General features: G+C 35.3%; 1 protein-coding gene and 1 pseudogene across 2 annotated transcripts; one reads left to right on the top strand and one right to left on the bottom strand.

The window, feature by feature from the left end:
• Window positions 1-1,329: 1,329 nt before the first annotated feature.
• LOC145596105 (uncharacterized) lies at window positions 1,330-14,388 on the bottom strand. Its single transcript, XM_081652531.1, has 24 exons — window positions 14,087-14,388; window positions 13,185-13,312; window positions 12,684-12,768; window positions 11,600-11,653; window positions 11,370-11,461; window positions 11,160-11,263; window positions 9,854-9,929; window positions 9,260-9,689; window positions 8,573-8,911; window positions 8,258-8,467; window positions 8,035-8,133; window positions 7,898-7,958; window positions 7,298-7,425; window positions 6,888-7,182; window positions 6,579-6,856; window positions 6,316-6,437; window positions 5,631-5,748; window positions 5,011-5,066; window positions 4,789-4,876; window positions 2,987-3,176; window positions 2,834-2,902; window positions 2,655-2,758; window positions 2,501-2,572; window positions 1,330-2,007 (listed from the first exon to the last, which is right to left on the bottom strand). Exons 1-24 carry the CDS (start codon window positions 14,126-14,128, stop codon window positions 1,900-1,902), a joined length of 3,348 nt encoding a protein of 1,115 aa, XP_081508657.1. The 5' UTR covers window positions 14,129-14,388; the 3' UTR covers window positions 1,330-1,899.
• Window positions 14,389-14,982: 594 nt separating this feature from the next.
• LOC145594887 (uncharacterized) lies at window positions 14,983-18,994 on the top strand (annotated as a pseudogene). Its single transcript, XR_014102885.1, has 7 exons — window positions 14,983-15,362; window positions 15,471-15,616; window positions 15,776-15,874; window positions 17,020-17,211; window positions 17,342-17,461; window positions 18,257-18,328; window positions 18,580-18,994. The product of XR_014102885.1 is annotated as an uncharacterized LOC145594887 (transcript).
• Window positions 18,995-21,193: the final 2,199 nt, after the last annotated feature.

The following is a 21,193-nucleotide window of genomic DNA, read 5'->3' as shown; positions in this document are numbered from 1 at the left end:
TCACATGTATATGTCTCATTGTTATAGATAGATTAAGGCTATTCACCGTCCATATTCAGGTCAAAATATTTAAATTTTCAAAAAAATTAGATTGGTGCAAAATGTTGTAAAATACGAGTATTAAAAACGCGAAACTCAATCTAGTCGTTGTAGCATCCAAATGCGAATATTAATTGATAAAGTCAACGGAAAGTCATACAATTGCATGCAGTCAATAGATTTGTATTGAATTTGAAAAAGTTTGTATAAGATTCAGAGATATAGTATGACGCGCAAGTTAAATATTTTAATGGCATAACAAAAACCTAGGTTTTGGTATGATATTTAGTTGACACGAAATAAATTATGTGATGAATTTTGTTACGTTACTTAGTTTTTTCTTCTTGTAGGAGTAGTATTAATGAGAGATAGACTCGGTATTCACAAGCTAAGTGAAGTTGGTAGTTTCCAAGAATTTAGATGCTTGAAATATTTGTAGTTAATTACATTCTTTCAAGCCATAAGAGGTAAAGAAGGGAAGGATTTAGGCTTAAGATAATTAAAAATAATTGTACGTAAGAGTTGTTCATCTTGCTGCATTCTATTAGCATTTACATAACACATGCATGTTAAGGGGGACGCATGTAAGTATACGCGTCCCCCTCATGCATGCGTGTAGTGCCCGTGCTGGTTTGCATCACTTTAGATATACGAGTACAAGTTCAATTCGAAAATTTGTCACTTTACATGTATGTTGTGTTATATGTATTGCGTCCATCATTTCGTCCTTTTCATTTTTATTTTGTTGGTGCACGTTTTGCATCAAAAAGGTGCATATGGGAATGGAAGAAATGTCAAACGGATTAAACATTTTGTTCGCTTTTGAATTAAAGACTGTAGAAAATGGTATAGTACTTCATTAGACCAATATAGAAGATGCTAGAGCAACAATTTGATTTCACCCCAAGATTAGAACCCATATATGATCATTTAAGGGTACAAAACTTTTGATTAAAAAAATCATGTTATTTGCGACTTGTTTTAATATTTTACACTTCTATATAAACAGAGGAGTCACTTTTGTTAACAGCTTTCCAGTTACTTAAAATAAAAATTTCGTGCACTTCTATAACAAAACTAATAATAAATCCTCTCATAACTTATATTACTATGGTTTTGTTAAAAAAAAAAAAAAATCGTATATTTACGGTTTGGTTCAATTTATTATGAAAATAGCAGCAAGCTAGAATATTGTGCACCACTGCGCATTTCATAACTACAAAGCTTACAGATTTGCAATGAATACAGTAATGTCAATGACCAAGTACCAAAACAAGAAGAAGCCTATAATAAAACATGCAAAGTCCACCAATTAAGCAGGAAAATTGTGCTTGTATTACACTCATTAACCAGATTTCTTCGTAAACTGGTAAGGTATTGCATGATGTACACTTGTCTAGTTACAACATACGGAGTACAATTACCAACTTACCGAGCTTAAGCTTGTGGCTTTGAGGTCACGCGTTTGAATCCTTACTAAGTGTTCTTTGGACTGGGATGAACTGATTAACTAGAAGTGGGTGTTCCAACTGTCTGGTTAGATCCGTTTCAATATGGATACATAATTTAGATACATGATAAGGTAGAAATCCAAAAAGTTTGTAGTATTACAGTGACCAGTCAACCCTATTTTCAGAACGAAACCACTTTGCTTGTGAAATGTATATACAAATATGGTAGTATTAGTTAAGCAATGTACTCGGATCTTGATGCAACATACAGCTTCAATACATGGTTAGTTATCAAGATGAATAATCACATGATCAACAGGCAATCGGATGAATGTATTTGAGAGTTGAACCTCATGAATTAACCATGTGGTTGTAGTCATTTAATAAAATAGTCATTGGTTGTTCTAGCTTATAATTGCCACCACTTACGACTTTCCATCTTCTTTGCCAACTCTTTGGCCATGGAGGAAAAGTTTTCAGCATTATTTCTTAGCTCTTCGCTGTTCAGGCCGATCCTCTGAAATATTGCACAGGGAACATATTAGGGCAAGTTGGATTTCAAAGACGTAACAACAGATACCAAGGCATAATGAATTAAAAGGGGCTTTCAGCAAGAAAGTTAAAAATGAATTTGAATGCATCTAAAGCTACTTGAGCGAGCCACTGTATGAAAAAAAAAAAAAACCGAATTTGATAATGTACCTAAAGAGTGGCTAAAGGTCAAATTCAAAGTTTGGTGAAAGACGTAACTTTTGAAATTGGTTATGCTATTTCTTAAAATAGTAATTCTATTGAATACATTATTTATGAAAAATTACAGGTTGCTTGGTGTTATTTCTGCTTTCACTGTCTTATACATAGGAACATAACTATTAGGGCTACATTGAGTATTTTCCCTGATTGAGAATTTTAGAGCCCAAAAATGTTATGAAATAGGTAAAGAAACATCAACTTAAACTGTTTTTGCTCATGTATTTTCAGTTTGAATGCACAGTATTAGATTACCATACCTCAAGCTTTTCTTGCCTTTCTAGAAGCTTGTTTTTAGCTTCTGATGCAGCAGCTGCAGCCGAGGATGCATCCTGTAAAGAAAGACTATGTCAGGAATTTTGTTGTATGGAGCATTATCATAAGCTATCATCAGAAATCCACTTCAGTTTTTACCTCAGGCTTTCTGTACTTGGCCTTGATTTCTTCGATTGTTCTCTGTCTTGGTTTTGTTTCAGAGGTTCCACCTTCAAATAGCTTCTGCTTTTCCGTGCTCTTATCTGCAAGTTTTTACACCACAAGCTAAGCATCTGAAGACATCTACCAGCTAAAAACTTGTATGATTTTTGGCACACCTTTATTTTCACTTTCGCTTTTGTGAGCTATAGGTGAGACATGTAGAGGTTCATCAATTTCTATATCATCTGGGTCAAGAGAAAGATAAGAAACTCAGAAAGAGAGGAACGGGAGAATCAGAGGAGCAATGACACAGAGAAAGCTAGACTGACCAATGTTAAGCTCTACAGCTTTTCTAGCATCTTTTGCTGCTGCAGAAGTATCTGTTTTAGAACTTGAAAATACATTATCTATTACTGAGAGGAGAGATTTTGAGCCCTCCACAGGATCTTTATTCTGAGCTTCTTTACTCGCTCTTAAGCCCTTCATTAATCCACCAAAAATTCCGGAAGATGTTTCCTGCTGCAAGTAGATGGTAACACATGCAAGAAGTCAAGAACCAAAGATGCAAACAGAAATTACCACTTTCAATACACAATGGAAACTTTACAATCAATCAATCAAAGCCTTAATCCCAAAAGTGGGGTCGGCTAACATGAACCAAATTTGATTATTCCGTGTAGTCATCAACATAAATCTTTCTCCTCCATCCCTTACGATCCAAAACTTCATCCTCACGTAAATCCATGCACTTCATATCCTTCCTCACTCCTTCCAACCAAGTCATCTTTGGTCTCCCTCTTCCTCGTTTAATCCCTCCATGGTCCCACTCTTCCACTCTTCGCACCGGTGCACCCTCGGGTCTCCGTCTTACATGTCCAAACCAACGCAGACGATTTTCCCTTAATTTATCTACAATGCCCGCCACACCTACTTTCTTGCGAATAACCTCATTTCTGATTCTATCTCTTAAAGTGTTTCCACACATCCACCTTAACATGCGCATTTCCGTAACCTCCATCTTTTCAATATGCTCTTTCTTAGAAGCCCAACATTCTGTACCATAGAGCAACACTGGTCTTATGGCAGTCCTGTAGAATTTTCCCTTCAACTTTAAGGGAATGCTGCGGTCGCATAACACTCCCGTGGCCGCTCTCCATTTAAGCCACCCTGACTTAATCCTGTGGGTCACGTCTTGATCAATGTCACCATTCTTCTGGATGATCGACCCTAGGTACTTAAAACATTCACTCATGGTCAAATCCTTTCCATCCAAACTCACCACTTCATTGCTTGTCCCCCTCTGAGTGCCAAAACGACATACCAAATATTCAGTCTTACTCCGACTTAGCTTAAACCCTCTAGATTCCAACCTTTGCCTCCATTGCTCCAACTTGACATTAACCCCATCCTTAGTCTCATCCACCAAAACGATATCATCTGCGAACAGCATACACCATGGAACCTCATCTTGAATTGGTCTAGTTAATTCATCTAGAACCGTTGCAAAAAGAAAAGGGCTTAATGCAGACCCTTGATGCAATCCGATTGTAATAGGGAAATCTTTTGTCAACCCTCCGCATGTCCTCACATTTGTTGACACATCCCGATACATATCCTTAACTAGGTCTACATACCTTCGTGGGATACCTTTCTTCAACATTGCCCACCAAAGTATCTCTCTTGGCACCTTGTCATATGCCTTCTCTAAATCAATAAAGACCATATGAAGATCTTTCTTCTTTACCCTATAAAACTCCATCATTTGTCTTATCAAATGGATTGCCTCCATAGTAGATCTCCCAGGCATAAAACCAAATTGGTTATCTGAAATGCTTGTGCATGCCCTCAACCTTTGTTCAATCACCCTTTCCCACAACTTCATAGTATGGCTCATAAGCTTAATTCCTCGATAGTTAGAACAATCTTGAGCGTCTCCTTTGTTTTTATAAACAATGGAAACTTTACAATTTATTAAAATCAATGAGAGATCAATTACAAGGTTCAATACATGAAATCATGTGAGCATTGGTTAGCGAGGCCAAAAATTAGTTTAATAGTTTCTTTTTGTTCGATGATTCAAAGTTAAGAGCAACTGAGAGAAGCATGTTCCATAAAAAATAATGCAAACTACCTTATTTTTCTTCTGGTTTGGAGAGAAGTTCAGATCTAAAGCTGCTGTCAAGGCCTCGTCATACAGACATGGTAAAGATTGTGGGATCCTATCATTAGAAGTGATGAAAAGGAAATAAGAAAAAATTGTAAGGAGTTTGCCTAATTTCAATTGCACACCAATTCTCAAGATTGTGGAGAGGGGGTGGTATATGGATGAGGGGGCAAGGTGCACTGTAAAGACCTGAAATCATTGTCGCAAGTCAAAAGAGAAAGAACAACGAATTCACATCCGTTTACCTGTACAAGATGAGAAAAAAGGATAACAGTTAATAGTCACATCTACAAATCGAAGAGACAAACAGATGATATTCAAGATAAATGCAGACTGGAGGCACAAACTTAATTTAGTTCCCAACTTGCCAAAATTAGATTTGCTTTTATTTCAGGTATGAATTGAATGATGTAAACACCTGGTTCAGGTAGCTAGGTAAGAACTTTGTGAACATATGGAGGAAACTAAACCATCACTACCAAGTACCAATAGGTTCCATTCCATTACCACCCGAACAAAACTGTCGTGGCAGACTTTCAAAATTCAGGATAGTTGCCTCCATAACTTGAAAGTGATAGTCTGATTAGTCTCATTCTTAGAATTTATCCTTGTTAATCTTTTCTACAAAGAGAATCCTTCTAAAAAAAAACCCTTCTACAAAGAGGATGCATCAAGCTGTGGGCTGAATCTTACCTCTGGTCTTCCACACGTTGATAATTTTAAGTGCAGGTAACATACAATATAAAAAATTTAAAGCAAAATAGATAGATATGAATATAATAAACAGTAAAAGAAAGAAAGAGACAAACCATAGTAATCTGGCCTCTTTCTGTGCAACTCATAGTTTTATCCATGTTGGTCCTGAAATTCCATCGTAGAATGGACAGTAGAGGCAGTTCTTCCAAGATTTCAAGATTTTGCAAAGACCTGTCATTAAGAATTTAAAGTTTTTAACCACTAGATTATTTCACCTTCATCTTCTAATCTGTATAGAGTTATAAATAATTCAGATACTACAATCAGAAGCTAAAATGCATAGAGTGAACTCAGGTCAAATTTGTGCTCGTTTAGTAGTGTCGGGTGCTCCATATGGTTGGGTATACACCCAGACATCTAAAATTTATGAGTCCTTCCCATTTTTTATAGTAAAAGTGTCACTCAATAATCTCTATAACGTACTTTCAATTGGCAAAATTATGAAGGTTGGAGGATCAAGCAAATTTTATCCGTCTCTAAAAGTCTTCTCAAACCCTAAGAAAATATATCCAGGATAACATCAACATTTACCGTCAGTTATTGGTTTTTGTTTTTCAATGATTGACATGGTTATCAGGAACCTGTATAAATAAGCATTGTCAATGCCCAAGTTTCTTGACGGAATTTTATGAAGTCTATTTTTCTGGCATAGAGGTAGCAGTTATGCCCATAGAAGAACACCATAATCTCTTGCTGTAGGAAATTAGTGAGAAGAACTGGGTTTAAAGCAAAAGCCACCTTATTTCAATAGTGCCGGTCTGATAAAATACAAGCAGCCTGTACTCATTGTCTTTCTTGAAAGTGGTTGTCCAGCAGCTAGTTTTCTGAAGATGAACCTCACGGATTGAGTCAACATGCCCCTGTTCAAAAAAAATAAATAAAAAATAAAATAAAAAATAAATAAATAAATAAATAAAAAATAAAAAAATTTTGCACTCATGAGAAAGGGAAGGGATGACTGAGGATTTGAAAGATTGATAAATAGAGGCTAAGGGAAGAACCTGAATCACAGACTTTAAAGAGTATAACAGTAATGCATCCGTGCAACAAACTAATATCTGCAAGTCCGGTGAGGTCTGCACAATGTCTGTTGATTGGTCAACTTTATCAAGATCCCCATCACTATGACCACTAACTTGTGCAGGATCAGTTTTTTCCTGGTCCTCTTGAGATAAGAAATGTAGATGTTCACCAGAGACTCCAGTGATGCACTTGGTACCCTCTACAAAAAAAATATCGCAATAAGTACTTACATAAGCCATCATATTAAAAGAAAAAACTTTAGTGCCGAAATCTGGAGTAATTCTTGCCTAAAATGTACAAAGAAATTGCAGTTGACTCTGTATTGAGGTTTTTGGAGGCTGATCCAACCACATTTCCATCAGAGCTATCTAGAACAGTAATATGAAAATCATTTGTCAAGGCACATATTATCTCTTTAGCAGGTTCACTTATCCCATGAGCTTTGGAATGATCCAAGCTGGCTGTCAAGTCATGATTTCCTAAAGATATTGCCGGTGAAAATGAGACAACATGGGAATTTGGGCTGGAAAGAGTGTCTATGAGAAACAATACTGACGGTGAGCTTATATTCAGCATTGCAACCTGAAAGGAAGTAAAAATAGCAAAATCTTAAAAGATGCAACTTGTCTAGTATCAACTATATCAAGAATGTATGAAAGGAATTCTTCAATGTGGTTTATTATGAAAATGCAGTCACCTTCCCACTCTTGTATCCAACTGCAAGCCCGGATCCAAGGTTTGTGTATCTTAAGGTGCATACAGGAGAAGTACATAAAGTAAACACAGCTGAGACATGAGATTCATTATCCTGTTCGAAATCAAGGACTTCGAAGTTCAAACAATACACAGCAGAGTCAGTAATATATATAGATTTTTCTTGGTAAGAAACAAGCTTTGATAAACATTTGAAAAAAAATAAGAATCCCAAATTGGAAGACTTTAATTGGCATAATTGTGCAAGATGGCTCAAGGGAAATACTGAACCATGACAACAGAAATTCCAGAATCTAGAATAAATTTCTTTAGGTAATTAACAACTTTTTTGCTTGATCACTCTAAGTAAACTTCTTTTTAGGTAATAAGACTTGACTATTAATATCTTTAAAAATGAATATGGCTCATATTCTCCATCCATTCACTACCAAATTTCTTCTCAATTGAAAATTTATCTATCAAAAGATGATGGAAATGAAAGGGTTGTAAACATCTGAAGCAAACAGATAAATCATTTTTAAAAACAAAGACAGAGCAAGTCGGGTAACAAAATAATGGAGTAAGTAATTGCTTCAGGCCACACCTTCAGTTTTGGTTATGTGTCTGGTTTCATTGCTATCTCTAATAAGACTGTGAAGATAAACCTGTTTTGCGAGCAATTGAAAAGAGTTACTTATAGAACTGTAAAAATATATACAAACAGAAGAGTTGAATTTTCACCGTGCCACAGTCATTGCCAGTTGCTATAGTTAGAGTTTCAGAAGAGAAGTCCAAAGCAGAAACTGATCCTTTTGCACCAGCGTTAGTAATACCTCTGACCTACAACCACCACATGATATGATTAGCATGAATCCAACACTTCATCATTATAGATGTCATTGACAACTTAGTGAGATACATCTATCAGTAATATCATGTTAATGCTTTTAGACAATAGACAAACCTCCGGATCAAAAATAAAAATAGGAGACAGTATTGGATAAGTTGCATCCCATATTCTAACAGATCCATCCTGGTATCCAGCTATGTAGAGTCTTTCAACTTTTCTCTCTCCGTGAAGTGACAGATGGCAAGGAACTCCTCCATTTAATGGCCACTTTGAACTCTTATCAGTTGGTAGATATGTTTCTTGCAGCGCCGGATCTGAAGCCATCTAACGATATAGATGGTATTATTCATCAATAGGGATTCAAAGGAAGAAAAAAAATCTGCAAAAACAGATGAGATCCAAGTCCACTTATGTGGGAATTTTTCGCACCTCTGATAAAGCTACTGAACACTTGGTATTTCCAAGCACTGAAATGAACCTTCCAACAGTCAAGTATGGTTCAGACGTTGGCACAACACTTCTGTAATTGAATGGAGTTGTACAAGTTTTATCTTGATCAGAAAGTAATTCCAACAAGCAATGATTGTCGTAATATTGCAGCTGTCCCGGACTAGTCAGTAATAAGAATGATGTGCTCCTCCCTGTATGTTCCACCACACTATAATTTTGAATCAATATCATATCTGCAAAAGAACCTTGAAGGGTGACATTTGCCCGGATGACATTCTTCAAAGCATCTTTTTTGGGAGACCACTCAAGACTCAGGATCTGGAGAAATTACAGGGTAGATTATTATCATTGTCAAAATCAAGCAGTGATGCTGGAATTGAAATTTTATATAAGCACAAATAATCCAGATCATACACAAGAAAACGAGTTTTTAACAATCTAAGGAAGAAAGGAGGGCATGAATCAGAAGAGATTTTCAACCCAACAATGTTCAAAAAATTTCCACAGAAGCGAATAAAACATACGGACTAGTATGTAATGTAGATTGCAGAGAAGTGGACAAAACTAGATTTTTCAAGTCTACAATTAAAATCCAGGGGCAACATGTTAAGATAAATGACAAATGCCATCACAACTAATGCTAGCCGGATTATGTTAGAGATATACCGTCAGAACTTCAGCAGATCCAATTTCATCACCACCATATACGAAGAGTTGACCACCATCATCATTTGGCACACCTCTTGCTGACCAATGTAAAGTAATCACAGGAAATCTTCTCTCGGCTGATGATAATTGAAGCTTGACCACATTGTTCACTGGCGTTCCAGCTTTGTGGTCTTTTCTTGTTGCAACATCAGACAAATTCCACAGCAAAATGTCTCCATCTACGTAGCCAACAGCCAGTATTGATCCGTCTGAAGATGCCCAACAAAGAGAGATGATCTCTTTATCCACTTGTTCGTCACCAATTTCTGCTAAACTAAAAACATGCTCGTCATTTACCTGGTGACTGTTCCATCCTCTAGCAAAAACCAGTTGATCTTTGGAGATATCCCACAAAACGATAACTCCGCTATCATATGCAAACAGCAATCTGCAAGAAAAACTCATAATAAAGCAGGGGAGGATGCACAAAAGAAGATATAACAGTCAACTATGTGTTAAGATGAACCAAAAAAAATTAATTTAAAAGTACCTACTGCTTCTGGATTGCAAAATTTTGCGTTCAGAAAACAGAAGTCCAGGTTCTCAACATACCTATTTCCCCCAGAACAGGGCTGAGGAAGAATTCCGACAACAGATTGATCACTACGCAGTGGTATCCCAGCAGCCTCTGCATGATTAACAGTAGTGGTAACTTGTTAAAAGGGCAATGTTTCAGATAGAGAAAACATGGATGCTCCTATTGACACTAATGACTTAGAATATTTCGAATAAAATACTTATTACACAAGTACTACTCGAAAGAGACCGAACAACAGTCCTAGAAGGAGAGCATATATTAAAACAATAACAGGATACAAGTAAATAACTGAGCATAAACAATAGCATCAACAATAACAACAACAGCCAACCAAACAATATAAATCCATCCACAGGCATTGTCCGAGGGGGGGGGGGGGGTGGGGGGGGAGAGTAAGAAGGTGAGCTTTGAAGTACAGTAGATTGTGGAGAGCAAGGGGGCAATAACTTTGTAAATCAGAACCTTTGGAAAAAAAAACTAACAAGATATGAATTGTCACAGCTATGCAAGACAATCAAGACAGTAGTTTGTCCATCTAATATCATACTCCTTAATTAGCAGTCAAATCAAGTTATCCTGGTGGGTTACTGGAACTGAATCTGTTACATAAAGCCAAGTAGAAAGATTGATAAAGCACTAACCTAGTGCATCAACAAAGAAGCATGTGCACACAGCCACACACACAAAAGCCAATGGCCTAACATCAATATCATAACACATAAGACCTCCACATTAAAAATTCTGGACCATTATCTGTTACATCTTATTATTTGCATTGCTAAAACAGCCCCTCGGAGAACTAGAAAATGACTTCTAAGCGTATCCTAGATCTGAAGGTTTATAGTGGTTTCTCTTAGCATTAATTCTCAAAATAATTAGCGACGAATGAAACAGTTCACAATCCTAATAATTTTGGTGTTAAATCCCCTACCCCCATGGAGTGACACTTGCTCACTATGGATGTTTAAACAGTAATATTCATTAGACAACTTATCAGGTTATGGAGCCATACATGAACATAATGCCACAAACGGGATAAATCCCTAACTGTTGAAAGTACTGTTTTCCAAGTGTTTGTCTCATGAAATACCAAAAAATGGCAAGTAAAAGAAGGTAGCCCATTGAATCAACCATTATCTGTATATCTATATGCATGCTTAGGAGACTTGATGCACCACTAAGTTGATACCAAATGCGGAAGAAAGAGCCAGCAAGATCATATATGACAAAAATTGAGAGGGATTATCACATAGGAGGAAAAAGAACAGAATTTGTAATGCAAACAAGAGGTCCAAACAGATGATAGAATGATGTCACTACCGGAAACTGAGTGAACTGGGATGCTATATTGCTGCCGCAGAATCTTTCTTTCTTCAATATCATACTGTAGAACTGAGATCAATCCACAATCATCTCCTAGATACCTGTATTATAGTATTTGAGCAACCATGCTCAGATCAGAAGACTTCTATGAAGTCCACACTTTTACTTGTTAAGAATACAGGGACTATTAGGTTTACGAGTAAATACATATAATTTGTTTCTTCGATAACAGAAAACGAAGTTATATTTGATTCCCATTGCAACACGGAGGCTATACATCTGTGTTCAAGATCCCACACCTGCCAAAATTAATAATATCTGAATCATGCATATATCTAAATGCTTATAGAGAGCGAGTATTAAAATTGAGATAGATCACCAGAGAATCAAGTGAAACATAAATAGATGGATTTCCTGTGATGCAAAATCAGTACTACCTGAATATCATTTTCATTTGAAACGCCAATTAGAAAGCCTTGATTTTGAAGGAACTGTTGACAAGAAAAATTATATAATGAATAGGTAACGAGAATGATAAAGGTTATGAGTATCAATATCCAAACAGTCTGAATTTCAGTTTATCAAGTAAAGGTGCTGTGTAAAACATTTTATCCTGCTTCAGTAACAGACATGACATGCAATTTATATGACAAGAAAGTAAAAATATAGCAGCATTCAACATATTATACTAGATATGTTTTCTATATTAAGTCAACATCTATGCAAACAGAAATAGTGAAAGTAGGCACATCACAATTCCTCTCATACGAGATGGGTCTAGAAGTGTATCAACACTAACAAGTCACAGCCTTACCCCTGCAAAACACTAATAAGTCACAGCCTTACCCCTGCAAAAATAGAGGGTTCAAATTAGAGAGACCTTAGAAGATAAAAGAGGGTTCTAATCAACAAAGGTGAACAAATTACCCCTGCAGGTAAGGAAGGTCTGGAAGAGTGACTCGTATACAGCTTTACAGGGTTCTGGTTCTAAAAGGCCAGCAAAAGGTGAATTGTGTGCCATAGACAACCAACAAATACTTTTACCAAGGAAAATTTTTAAAACCAGCAAATTTGTCTTTGGATAACTCAATAGAGGAGCCTCTGTCACAGGGTCTACCTCATGGCACAGTTCTTAATGATGTTGTTCCCAAAAAAAAAAAAAAAAAAAAAAAATCGGTTGCTAGTGCAAATCATAAGATAAAACATAAGCATAATAGAACATCTTTTCTTCCTTTTCCATTCTTGTATACTTCACTGATTAGAGGCCATGTGGGTGTGGCACCCTCAAGGTTAGAAAAACAAATGGCACAGTATACATCACTTGTAAACATATCATACCAGAAGTCTGAGCATGTTGATAAAAAGAAAAAAAATGTATGAAGCAACATCAAGAGAACCTAAAAACAAGCAATTAAGGATATATCATGCAATAATGGATTAATGGGACTATGACTAGAAACATTAATTGCCAGAAAACATAGTAAAAAAAGGAGAAATAACATGCACATCATATTAGGCTACCTCCAAGTTTTTAAAAGGTATTTCCTTAGGAGATGTCAAAAGGCCTTCTATATCATTGCTGCCGATAACTTTAATTCTTCCATCTCTGTTGGAAACATAAATATATTTATTAGCATTGGTATCTATTCATTAAATGTATATCAATGTCTTGATCATGGATAAAATAATAAGGATAACCTGTTCAATACTAAAGAGGATTAAATTATACACATGAATCAATTAAGATAAGAAGCTACATCAAGCTACTGGTATAGTGGTAAGTGATTCTTTCTCAAGCTTAGATCACATAGTAAATCTAGCTGTGAAAACATTTCAAATACAGAGAGATATTAAAGTATTAACTAGACACTAAGCTAGTAATTTTTTAATCTCAAAAAAGTTGAAACACACATCTTATCTACATGTAATCATAAGTAATACACAACCTTTAATATATTGATTAAGGGTACACCTTTGTAACATTAATCAGAAGAAACTAGAAAGATGAGAAATATAACTCACAGAGTCCCAATTGCCAAAAGCTGCTGAATGGGATCATAAGCAAGACGGGATGCTGTAGGAGGGATTCCATAATGAGCAATAATTTGTGGGTTTAAGTCAATCAGACCCTTACTTCTCGCTGATTCATTCTGTTGCCGATAGATGAAAAGAATCAGTATTATTAGACAAGAATGCAGAAATTTCAGAGAGTCAAATGCTATTTGTCACCATGATAATGAATACAAGCTTTCCTTCCCTCAATTTATGAGTTATGAGACTTATGACCACTTACCAAACAAACTTCTTGCTAATACAAACCTAGATACAGCAAGTTTAAAACATGATTTTCGATAACTCAAGTCCTTTCCCAACAAATTCTTCTTTCACAAAATCTGTTGTCTGTTGTTACATGATTGCTGCTTATCTGGTTGTATAAAGATTAAAAACACGATATTCGGTACAAAAACAAAACAAACCTCTCTAATTACTGAAGAAAGGCCAACCCTTCATACCCTACAATATCTGATATTACAGCATTAATAAGATGTTTCCCAATTCCTATATTTCGTCGAATGTGAGTAAGAAAAAATGGCCATTTCTCAATCCACTTTTTTTTTTTTAAAAGAAATAAAAAATCTTCCCCCTTTTTCTATATTCTTTGATACAGTAATATCAACTAACACATACAAGTTTCAGCATAAATCTACAAAAAATGAACCAGCACAAAAAAAAAAAAACCCCATCTAACTATCTTGTAATCTAAGCTAAAAATTGAACTTCTTTTGACATTATTCGGATAAAATCCCAGAATTAACTAATTTGGGGATAAAAGGTGAACAAGATCAAACCCTAAGAAATGATCAAAGGAAATAAAATAGAACAAAAATTAAAGAATTAGAAAAATAAATTTAAGAGGGGAGTACCTGATTATCAGATGAATGCTTGTTGAAAATTTTACCCAACATTGCGAATTCACGGTCAAGAATTTCTGGGCTATTTTTTTTTTTTGTAATTGTATGTTAAACAATGAATTTGAGTTTTCTGGGTTGGTGATTTTGTAAATTACCAATTAAATTAAAGGAAGAAGGGTGATGAAGTGAGGGGGTTAATATAAAGATCGAACTTTGAAGTGTTCTGAGGGAGAAGAGAAGGAAGCAGGTAAATCCGTTAAAATGTTATCAAATTGATTGGGTCATCATAACAAATTTCATATCGTAATTACGGTGGAAAAGTGGAAAACACATGAATGAAGAAACAAAAATGAAATACGTTACAAAGGTTCATTTATACGAAGTTTTAGTCTACGGTTTGCAATAATATCATATTTTTGCTGAAATTATGTTTTAATTTTTATTTAATTTCTATATATTTATTAGATTATAATTTCTTTGTAGATGTTATATGATATTTTATTTATGAATCAATCTTTATTAAAAAAAAAAAAGAAAAATATTACGAGATTTTTAATTAGCTAATAACAAGATTGGCTTTACAATTCACATTATTCGAAATTGAGGTGGTAGAGTAGTGATATCGCTCTCCAACGTTATCTCTAAGGTCTAGGAATTAAACCTTATGAAACTCATTTGAGAGGTTTCTCCATTTAACTGATCAAATAATGTGATTAAACCAAAAAAAATAAATAAAATAGTGTGAATTAACCAGAATAATTTCTTGTACTGGTATAATACAGTACCAAGTTCAAAAATTATCCGTTAACTTGAGATCAAAACCGTGTTGTGTCGTATCGTGAAGACGTGAACTCGTGAAGTGCCAACTCTTTAGTTACTCCGCAATGGAAACCAAAAGGGCATCCCTCATTCGGTCCTTCCCTCCTAGGCTCCTACACAACCAAACTAAACAAAAGAGCAACAAAGAAGCAAAAAGGGCAGAGGAAAGGACATGTTAATGCTCTCAGTAAGCAGAGGAGGGTTTAATACAAGCAGTCGCAAGCTCTTTCCATTCCTCTCCTCTTTCTCTCTCCTCTCTTCTACTTCTTCTTCCTCCTCTTTCTCTCTCATGGCATTCTCACCTTCTAGGGTTTCTTCCTTCTCAACTGGTTCCCCCATTAACGCCCAGCTCAAGCGCGTTGGCACCCACAATGGCAGCTTCCATTGCGACGAAGCTCTTGGTTGCTTCATGATTCGTCTCTCTGACAAATTCTCTGGTGCTGAAATTGTTCGAACCCGTGATCCCCAGGTGGGTTTCTATTGATTTTTCTCTAAAACCCCTTTTTGGATTTTTATTTTATTTTGATTTTTACAAGTTTTTTTGGGATTCTATTGAAATTAATTGATTTTATTGCAGGTTTTGGAGACATTGGATGCAGTTTTGGATGTTGGAGGAGTGTATGATCCAAGTAATGATAGATATGATCATCATCAAAAGGGTTTTGCAGAGGTTTTTGGTCATGGATTTAATACTAACTTAGTAGTGCTGGTCTTGTCTACAAGGTAATTTAATTTTATTTTAAGTGTTTTAATCTGAATTTTGAGTAATATTGATTTTAATATTGATTTGAAGAATTGGGATTTTTAATTTGATTCTATTTTTAAATTGGGTTTTTGAAGAAATATAGTTTTGATTTGATGTTTGTAATTATTTAAATGCAGCATTTTGGGATGGAGATAATTGCAAAGGAATTGAGGCTTGATGAAGGTCACCAAGATGTATTTCGGTTGTTTATTGCTGTCTATAGGAACTTTATGGAGGTTTGTACCTTTGCATTTTATTAAACTAAATTATTTTTACAGGCTCTATTGATCAAATATTGTTGAATTGTTGTTAACTAGTGATGTTTTGATTATGGCATTCCTTTTTGTGGAAGACTCTTGATCGGTAAGGGTCGAGTTGCTTGTAGTGTGGAACTAATATGTTTTTTTTTTTTCCTGCATTGGAACTTCCATATATGTATGAAGTTTTCATGTTGGTTATTGGTCATCCATTTGGATGAGATAGATGTTGGAAATAAGTGTTGCTTACTTGCATCAAATTTTAAGTATTGCTGTGTAATACTCCAATTTGTACCAAGTATTCATGATAATGTTCTTTAAGATTCTCTTTCATTGGAGTTCAATGTAATCAAGTATTGTATTTTCATAGTACTTTTTTTTTTTGGTAACTAGTGCCAACTCTGCTTAGCTATACTGTTGATAGCACAATGCATTCTATTTTGATCCAAATCTACACAATATGATTTTGTGACCATAGGGCTTGGATGTTTTGGAGGTGGGGACTCTGAAATAAGTAATTCACACAGCGAAGGAATTCTAGGATGATGATCCTTGTTTATCCGAGCTTTTTCTCTTTCATGAGCATTTGTAAGATTCAGGGTTGACTCTGAGGTTTTCAGTTGTGGTTTCGTTAACTTGCTTTTGCTCCTATAACTCTAAGTTTCATTTGCTTGAGTGTGTATTTGAATTGGAATATGTTGGACAGAAACAAAGTTTTTTTTCTTTTTTTTGGTTGGGGGTGGGTGTTAAAGAGGGGGATTGGGCAAGGGAGGTGGGGTTCTATCTTAGTTTGCTTAACTTTCTTGATCTCTAGTATGTTGTAGTGTTTTTGCTAGCTTGAAGACTTTGAGATTGTGTTATGATTAATGTATGTTGGACTGAAGGGAAGCGGAGTTTTTATTTATTTTTTAATGTGCGCGGGGGGGGGGGGGGGGGGGGAGGAGAAGATTTCAGTTTTCAATCCTTCTATCTTTTGGAAGGATTTATCTCATTCAAGAGGTAAAGAAACTGGAATTTTTTTTATCCCCTTCTCTAAAGTAACATGCAAGCATGGGAAAAATGATGCCTTTGAGAAGCTGAGATTGTATTGACTCATTTATAAAATTTTCTGATTATTGATGCAGGCTATTGATGCAATTGATAATGGGATTAATCAGTACGACACTGACCAGCCGCCAAGATATGTCAACAACACTCATTTGTCTTCGAGGGTTGGAAAACTGAATTTGGATTGGACAGATCCTGATCAATCATCCGAGAATGAAAACAAAGCCTTTGAGAGAGCAATGAATCTAGCTGGTGGAGAGTTTTTGGATGTGAGATTCTTGAATTGTAATTTACCCTTTTAATGCTTAGTTATTACTGCTTGCCCATTCCGAAATATCGTAATTTGAGCTGTCACATGTTTCTAGTCTGCTTTGACATTGAACATCTTTTGGCTCTCAGAATCTCCGATTTCTTGCAAAATCATGGTTGCCAGCTCGATCCATTGTTGTGGAGTGTCTGTCAGCAAGAAAAGATGTTGACCCTAGCGGAGAGATAATGGTCTTGGATAGATTTTGTCCGGTAAGTACTTCTACAAATCTTTATTTCCATTATCTAATTGCAAATAATCTGAAATATCGTCAACATGTTGCTCTATTCTCAATGTCAATGTTCTGGATCAGCAAATAATACTCACAAGTCATAACTAATGATTTCCTTACAGCATTTTGTTATGCTTTTTCCCTTTTCTTTTTTATGTGTATTCATAGACTGTGGAGGATATGTTTGAATTTTATCATCTCTGTATATTTGGAAAGTTTATTTATTGTGTGCTTACTTTGAGATTATTCATTTAGATTCAACCTGCTCATTAAGATTTGCGCTTGTGAATATTTATTCTTTAATGCTCATGAGGAAGTAGTCCATCACCTATGTTGCACAATATGTATGGGAGTTCGAATCTTTGGAGAGGAAACAGTGAGTAGGCTCAACCCTGACCATTGTGATTTAGATAATTTCTACCATGTATCAAGCTTAGTTCGTAAGAGTTTTGACTTTTAAGAGCACCTGAAATATTTGGTGACTTGTAATCAATATTACTAAAACAGAGTTGGCTTTGTTTAAGCTTTTGTTCAATTCAAGTTCCTCTTGAATTGAACGGTGGGAATTAGTCAATCATATGTGAAACCATCAGTGTCAAAAGTTATTTGTTGGTCTTGATAGATATTTGTTCATCTTGATTGGGAGTTGCATGAGCTCATTATAAAAGGCCATAAACTAGATTTTTTTTATTATGAAGCAGTCTGATCTTAAATAGGAAAGTTTAGTTACATAAAACCAGGAATTTCTGCCTGATGTGATGTGTTTACCTTGCAGTGGAAACTCCATCTATTTGAGCTTGAGCAGGAAATGAAGATTGATCCTCCCATTAAATATGTTCTTTACCAGGTATGGCAGAGCTACCATCTTCCTAAGAAAGTTCTTAACAATTGTTCTAGACCTATAGTCTGTCCTTTGACTTGACCTGCTGAACACTGCCTGATAATTATATAGAAATTGGTCTATATGAAATCACCTCTTTGGAACATCAAATTTTGTTAATAAAAATTGCTTTTCAAGTGTAAGTCAGGGTTATTTTAAACCTAATTAAGTCCGAAGCGCATTTTTTAGTAATACTCTCACGACTCACTATTTGGTAGGATGACCGAAGCAAACACTGGAGAATCCAGGCAGTGGCAGTAGCCCCTGATAGATTTGAGAGCAGGAAGGCTCTTCCGGAGTCATGGAGAGGTTTGAGGGATGATGATTTATCCAAGGGATGCGGCATCCCTGGATGTGTTTTTGTGCATATGAGCGGTTTTATTGGTGGACATACAACCTATGAGGGTGCTCTTGCCATGGCAAAAGCAGCTTTGAAGTTGTGAGTTTGCTAGATAAGGCAGATAATAATTTGAGAGAGTTACCAAATTTACTTTTTTAGCTCATGAGACCAATTTTTTTAAAAGTCCCATCATGAGTTTGGGTTTAATTATATACTTGCAGTTTTGAATCTTAATTTTCTTCTGAATTATGTGACAAAGGGTAAACTGTTATAATATTGTTAGTAGCCAAAAAATCTACTACTCCAGAGTTGTCTTAAGTATTGTCTTCAAAATTGTTTAGTGCATTGTTTTTTTAAATTTTCAAATTAGAGAGCAATATATTTTCTTGGTTGATTATTTTTCCTATCTTCGGCTCTTCGCATTTGAAAGTGTAATGTGTATGACTGCTGTACACACTTCATGAATTTTGAGTGGAAGAGTGGCTGCATCACTGCATGTAGGGTTGATTTTGGGCTTTTTCTTTTTCGTAGCTGCTGTGAACCATATTGGGCTGTACATACTTCTAAGGCTTTTTACCCATACCCAGCATTCAATGTGGATTGAACCTACATAGTTCACACTTCACAGTAAGTAGTAAGACTGTCAAGTGTCAATCATCAACCCGATCCAAGAATGACCTGACCAAACGTAAAGAGATCTAATAGACCCAATTTAGAATTCGATCTACACAGATGCAGTACGTGATCTAGCATGTCTCAAATTTGATTAGGCCAAACTTGACTAAAACAGATCACACACCTGATTTGACAACACTCTTTAGGACCAATAGAGCATACAAGCTATCATAGCCTCTTTGGAGTTTTTTGCCACTCCCCGCCACCGGATTTTGTACGACATTCCTCCGGGCGAACATAGAGATAAAACATTCCTCCGGGCGAACATAGAGATAAAACAAACATTTCAAAGATCATTTGTTGAAACATAAGAAATAGGAGAGGACAATGAATGAGTTACTGAAAAACAAAAAATGCAGAGAAACAAATGAATTACTCTCCGTATGTACAAAGGTTGCAGCAGATGCAGTGGCAGGTGGGGGGTGTTGGCAGCACATGCTTGTCAATGTTCGCATCAGCCAAGCCACAGAAAATTCCCCCGCAACCTAAGGTGCCTAATTCTTGCTTTTCGCCATATTCATTTTTCAATAGTACTCTTCCTACCAATTTTATTTATTTACACCCTCCGTTTCTTAATTAGATTTCTATTTTATTTATTTACAACCTAATACTCCGTATGTAGCTGTAGAGTAACCTTTTCGAGAAATATATACTTTGTACTCGGTTGTATTTAGTATTTAGTAATTGCTTGTTAATATCTCTAATGATTGTATTTAGCAAAACTTTTAATGAAAAGTCGCCCTCTAATTGTGTCTTAAACAAGTATTTATGGAAAATAATTTGATATAGTTGTTGGCATAACCCTACTCTATTTGCAAATTTGTGGGTGTGAAATGTGCTGGTACAGTGATACATATCACACATTTGACCCTTCTTTTCCTCCATTTCCTGAAACACTGTGTTCTGTTTGCCATTTTAATCTACTAATCAATTATGCTTATTCTGTTATTCATATGCTTTTTATTTATTTATTAAATAAAGAATTGTGAAATATAATAAAACCACCCCACAAAAGTGATTTCGTTGTTCGCAAAATCTCAGTTAAAGTAGTTGCATGCTATTCCCTTCAGGCTTTATTGAACTCCTAAACACTTTTTTTTATTGAAATAACCTTTTTTTTTTTTTTTTGTAATCACTTCACTTCTTGTGTGAAGAATGTATGTTTTTATGTATGAATTTAATTAATTAAGTTTATCTGAACAAATTAATTACATTTTTATAATATAATCTTATGTCAAGTGACACTGACACCTACTTATCTTTAAGCAGAAATTTCACAAAAAACTAATTCTATACGCTAAGCCTATAATACATCAACTCCATAAGTATGAACATAATACATATCATTTCTTGTCTAATATCTCATGCAAGTCACGCAATCAAGTTCAACAAGTCAACAACTCAACATGGGCATTAGTTTAACAACACTAAATTTGACCCTTGTTATTAAATCATGTAGTACATGATATATGTTAACAATAAAAAAAATTGGTACCAATCAAAATTTCTTTAATTAATAAGAATACAAAAGCATATCAGTATTAAGTACGTTTTTTGTCTTCTATCACATTAGTTTCAACAGGCGTGTAAACTAAGTAAAGACTTGACTCACCTGGTAGGTTTTTAAGGTTCAAGATTCAAATCTTGCCAAGTTAGGGCGTTTGGGATAATAGATTCCTATGTTTTGTTTTTATTTTTTATCTTAAATTATATCCGTGCATTTTAAAAATCGTGAGTGTTGAGGTTTAAGTTCGGCTTACTATTAAATAAAAACTTCAAAATGCGTGTTAATATATTGACCATCATATAGGGTGTGC

This window comes from Chenopodium album, chromosome 19 (genome assembly GCF_948465745.1).
Source record: "Chenopodium album chromosome 19, dcCheAlbu1.1, whole genome shotgun sequence".
Lineage (NCBI taxonomy): Eukaryota > Viridiplantae > Streptophyta > Magnoliopsida > Caryophyllales > Amaranthaceae > Chenopodium > Chenopodium album.
Note: the sequence above shows the minus strand (reverse complement) of the source record. Positions and strands in the feature narration are given on the sequence as shown.

What these genes read in the sequence shown, in the direction of transcription:
- LOC145596105 (XM_081652531.1), bottom strand. Translation starts at nt 14,128, where the DNA reads ATGTTGGGTAAAATTTTCAACAAGCATTCATCTGATAATCAG. An exon ending in GATCTGCTGAAGTTCTGACG is followed by an intron (nt 8,912 to 9,259) that starts GTATATCTCTAA and finishes TAATTTCTCCAG; the next exon opens with ATCCTGAGTCTTGAGTGGTC. An exon ending in AATTTCTTTGTACATTTTAG is followed by an intron (nt 6,857 to 6,887) that starts GCAAGAATTACT and finishes TCGGCACTAAAG; the next exon opens with TTTTTTCTTTTAATATGATG.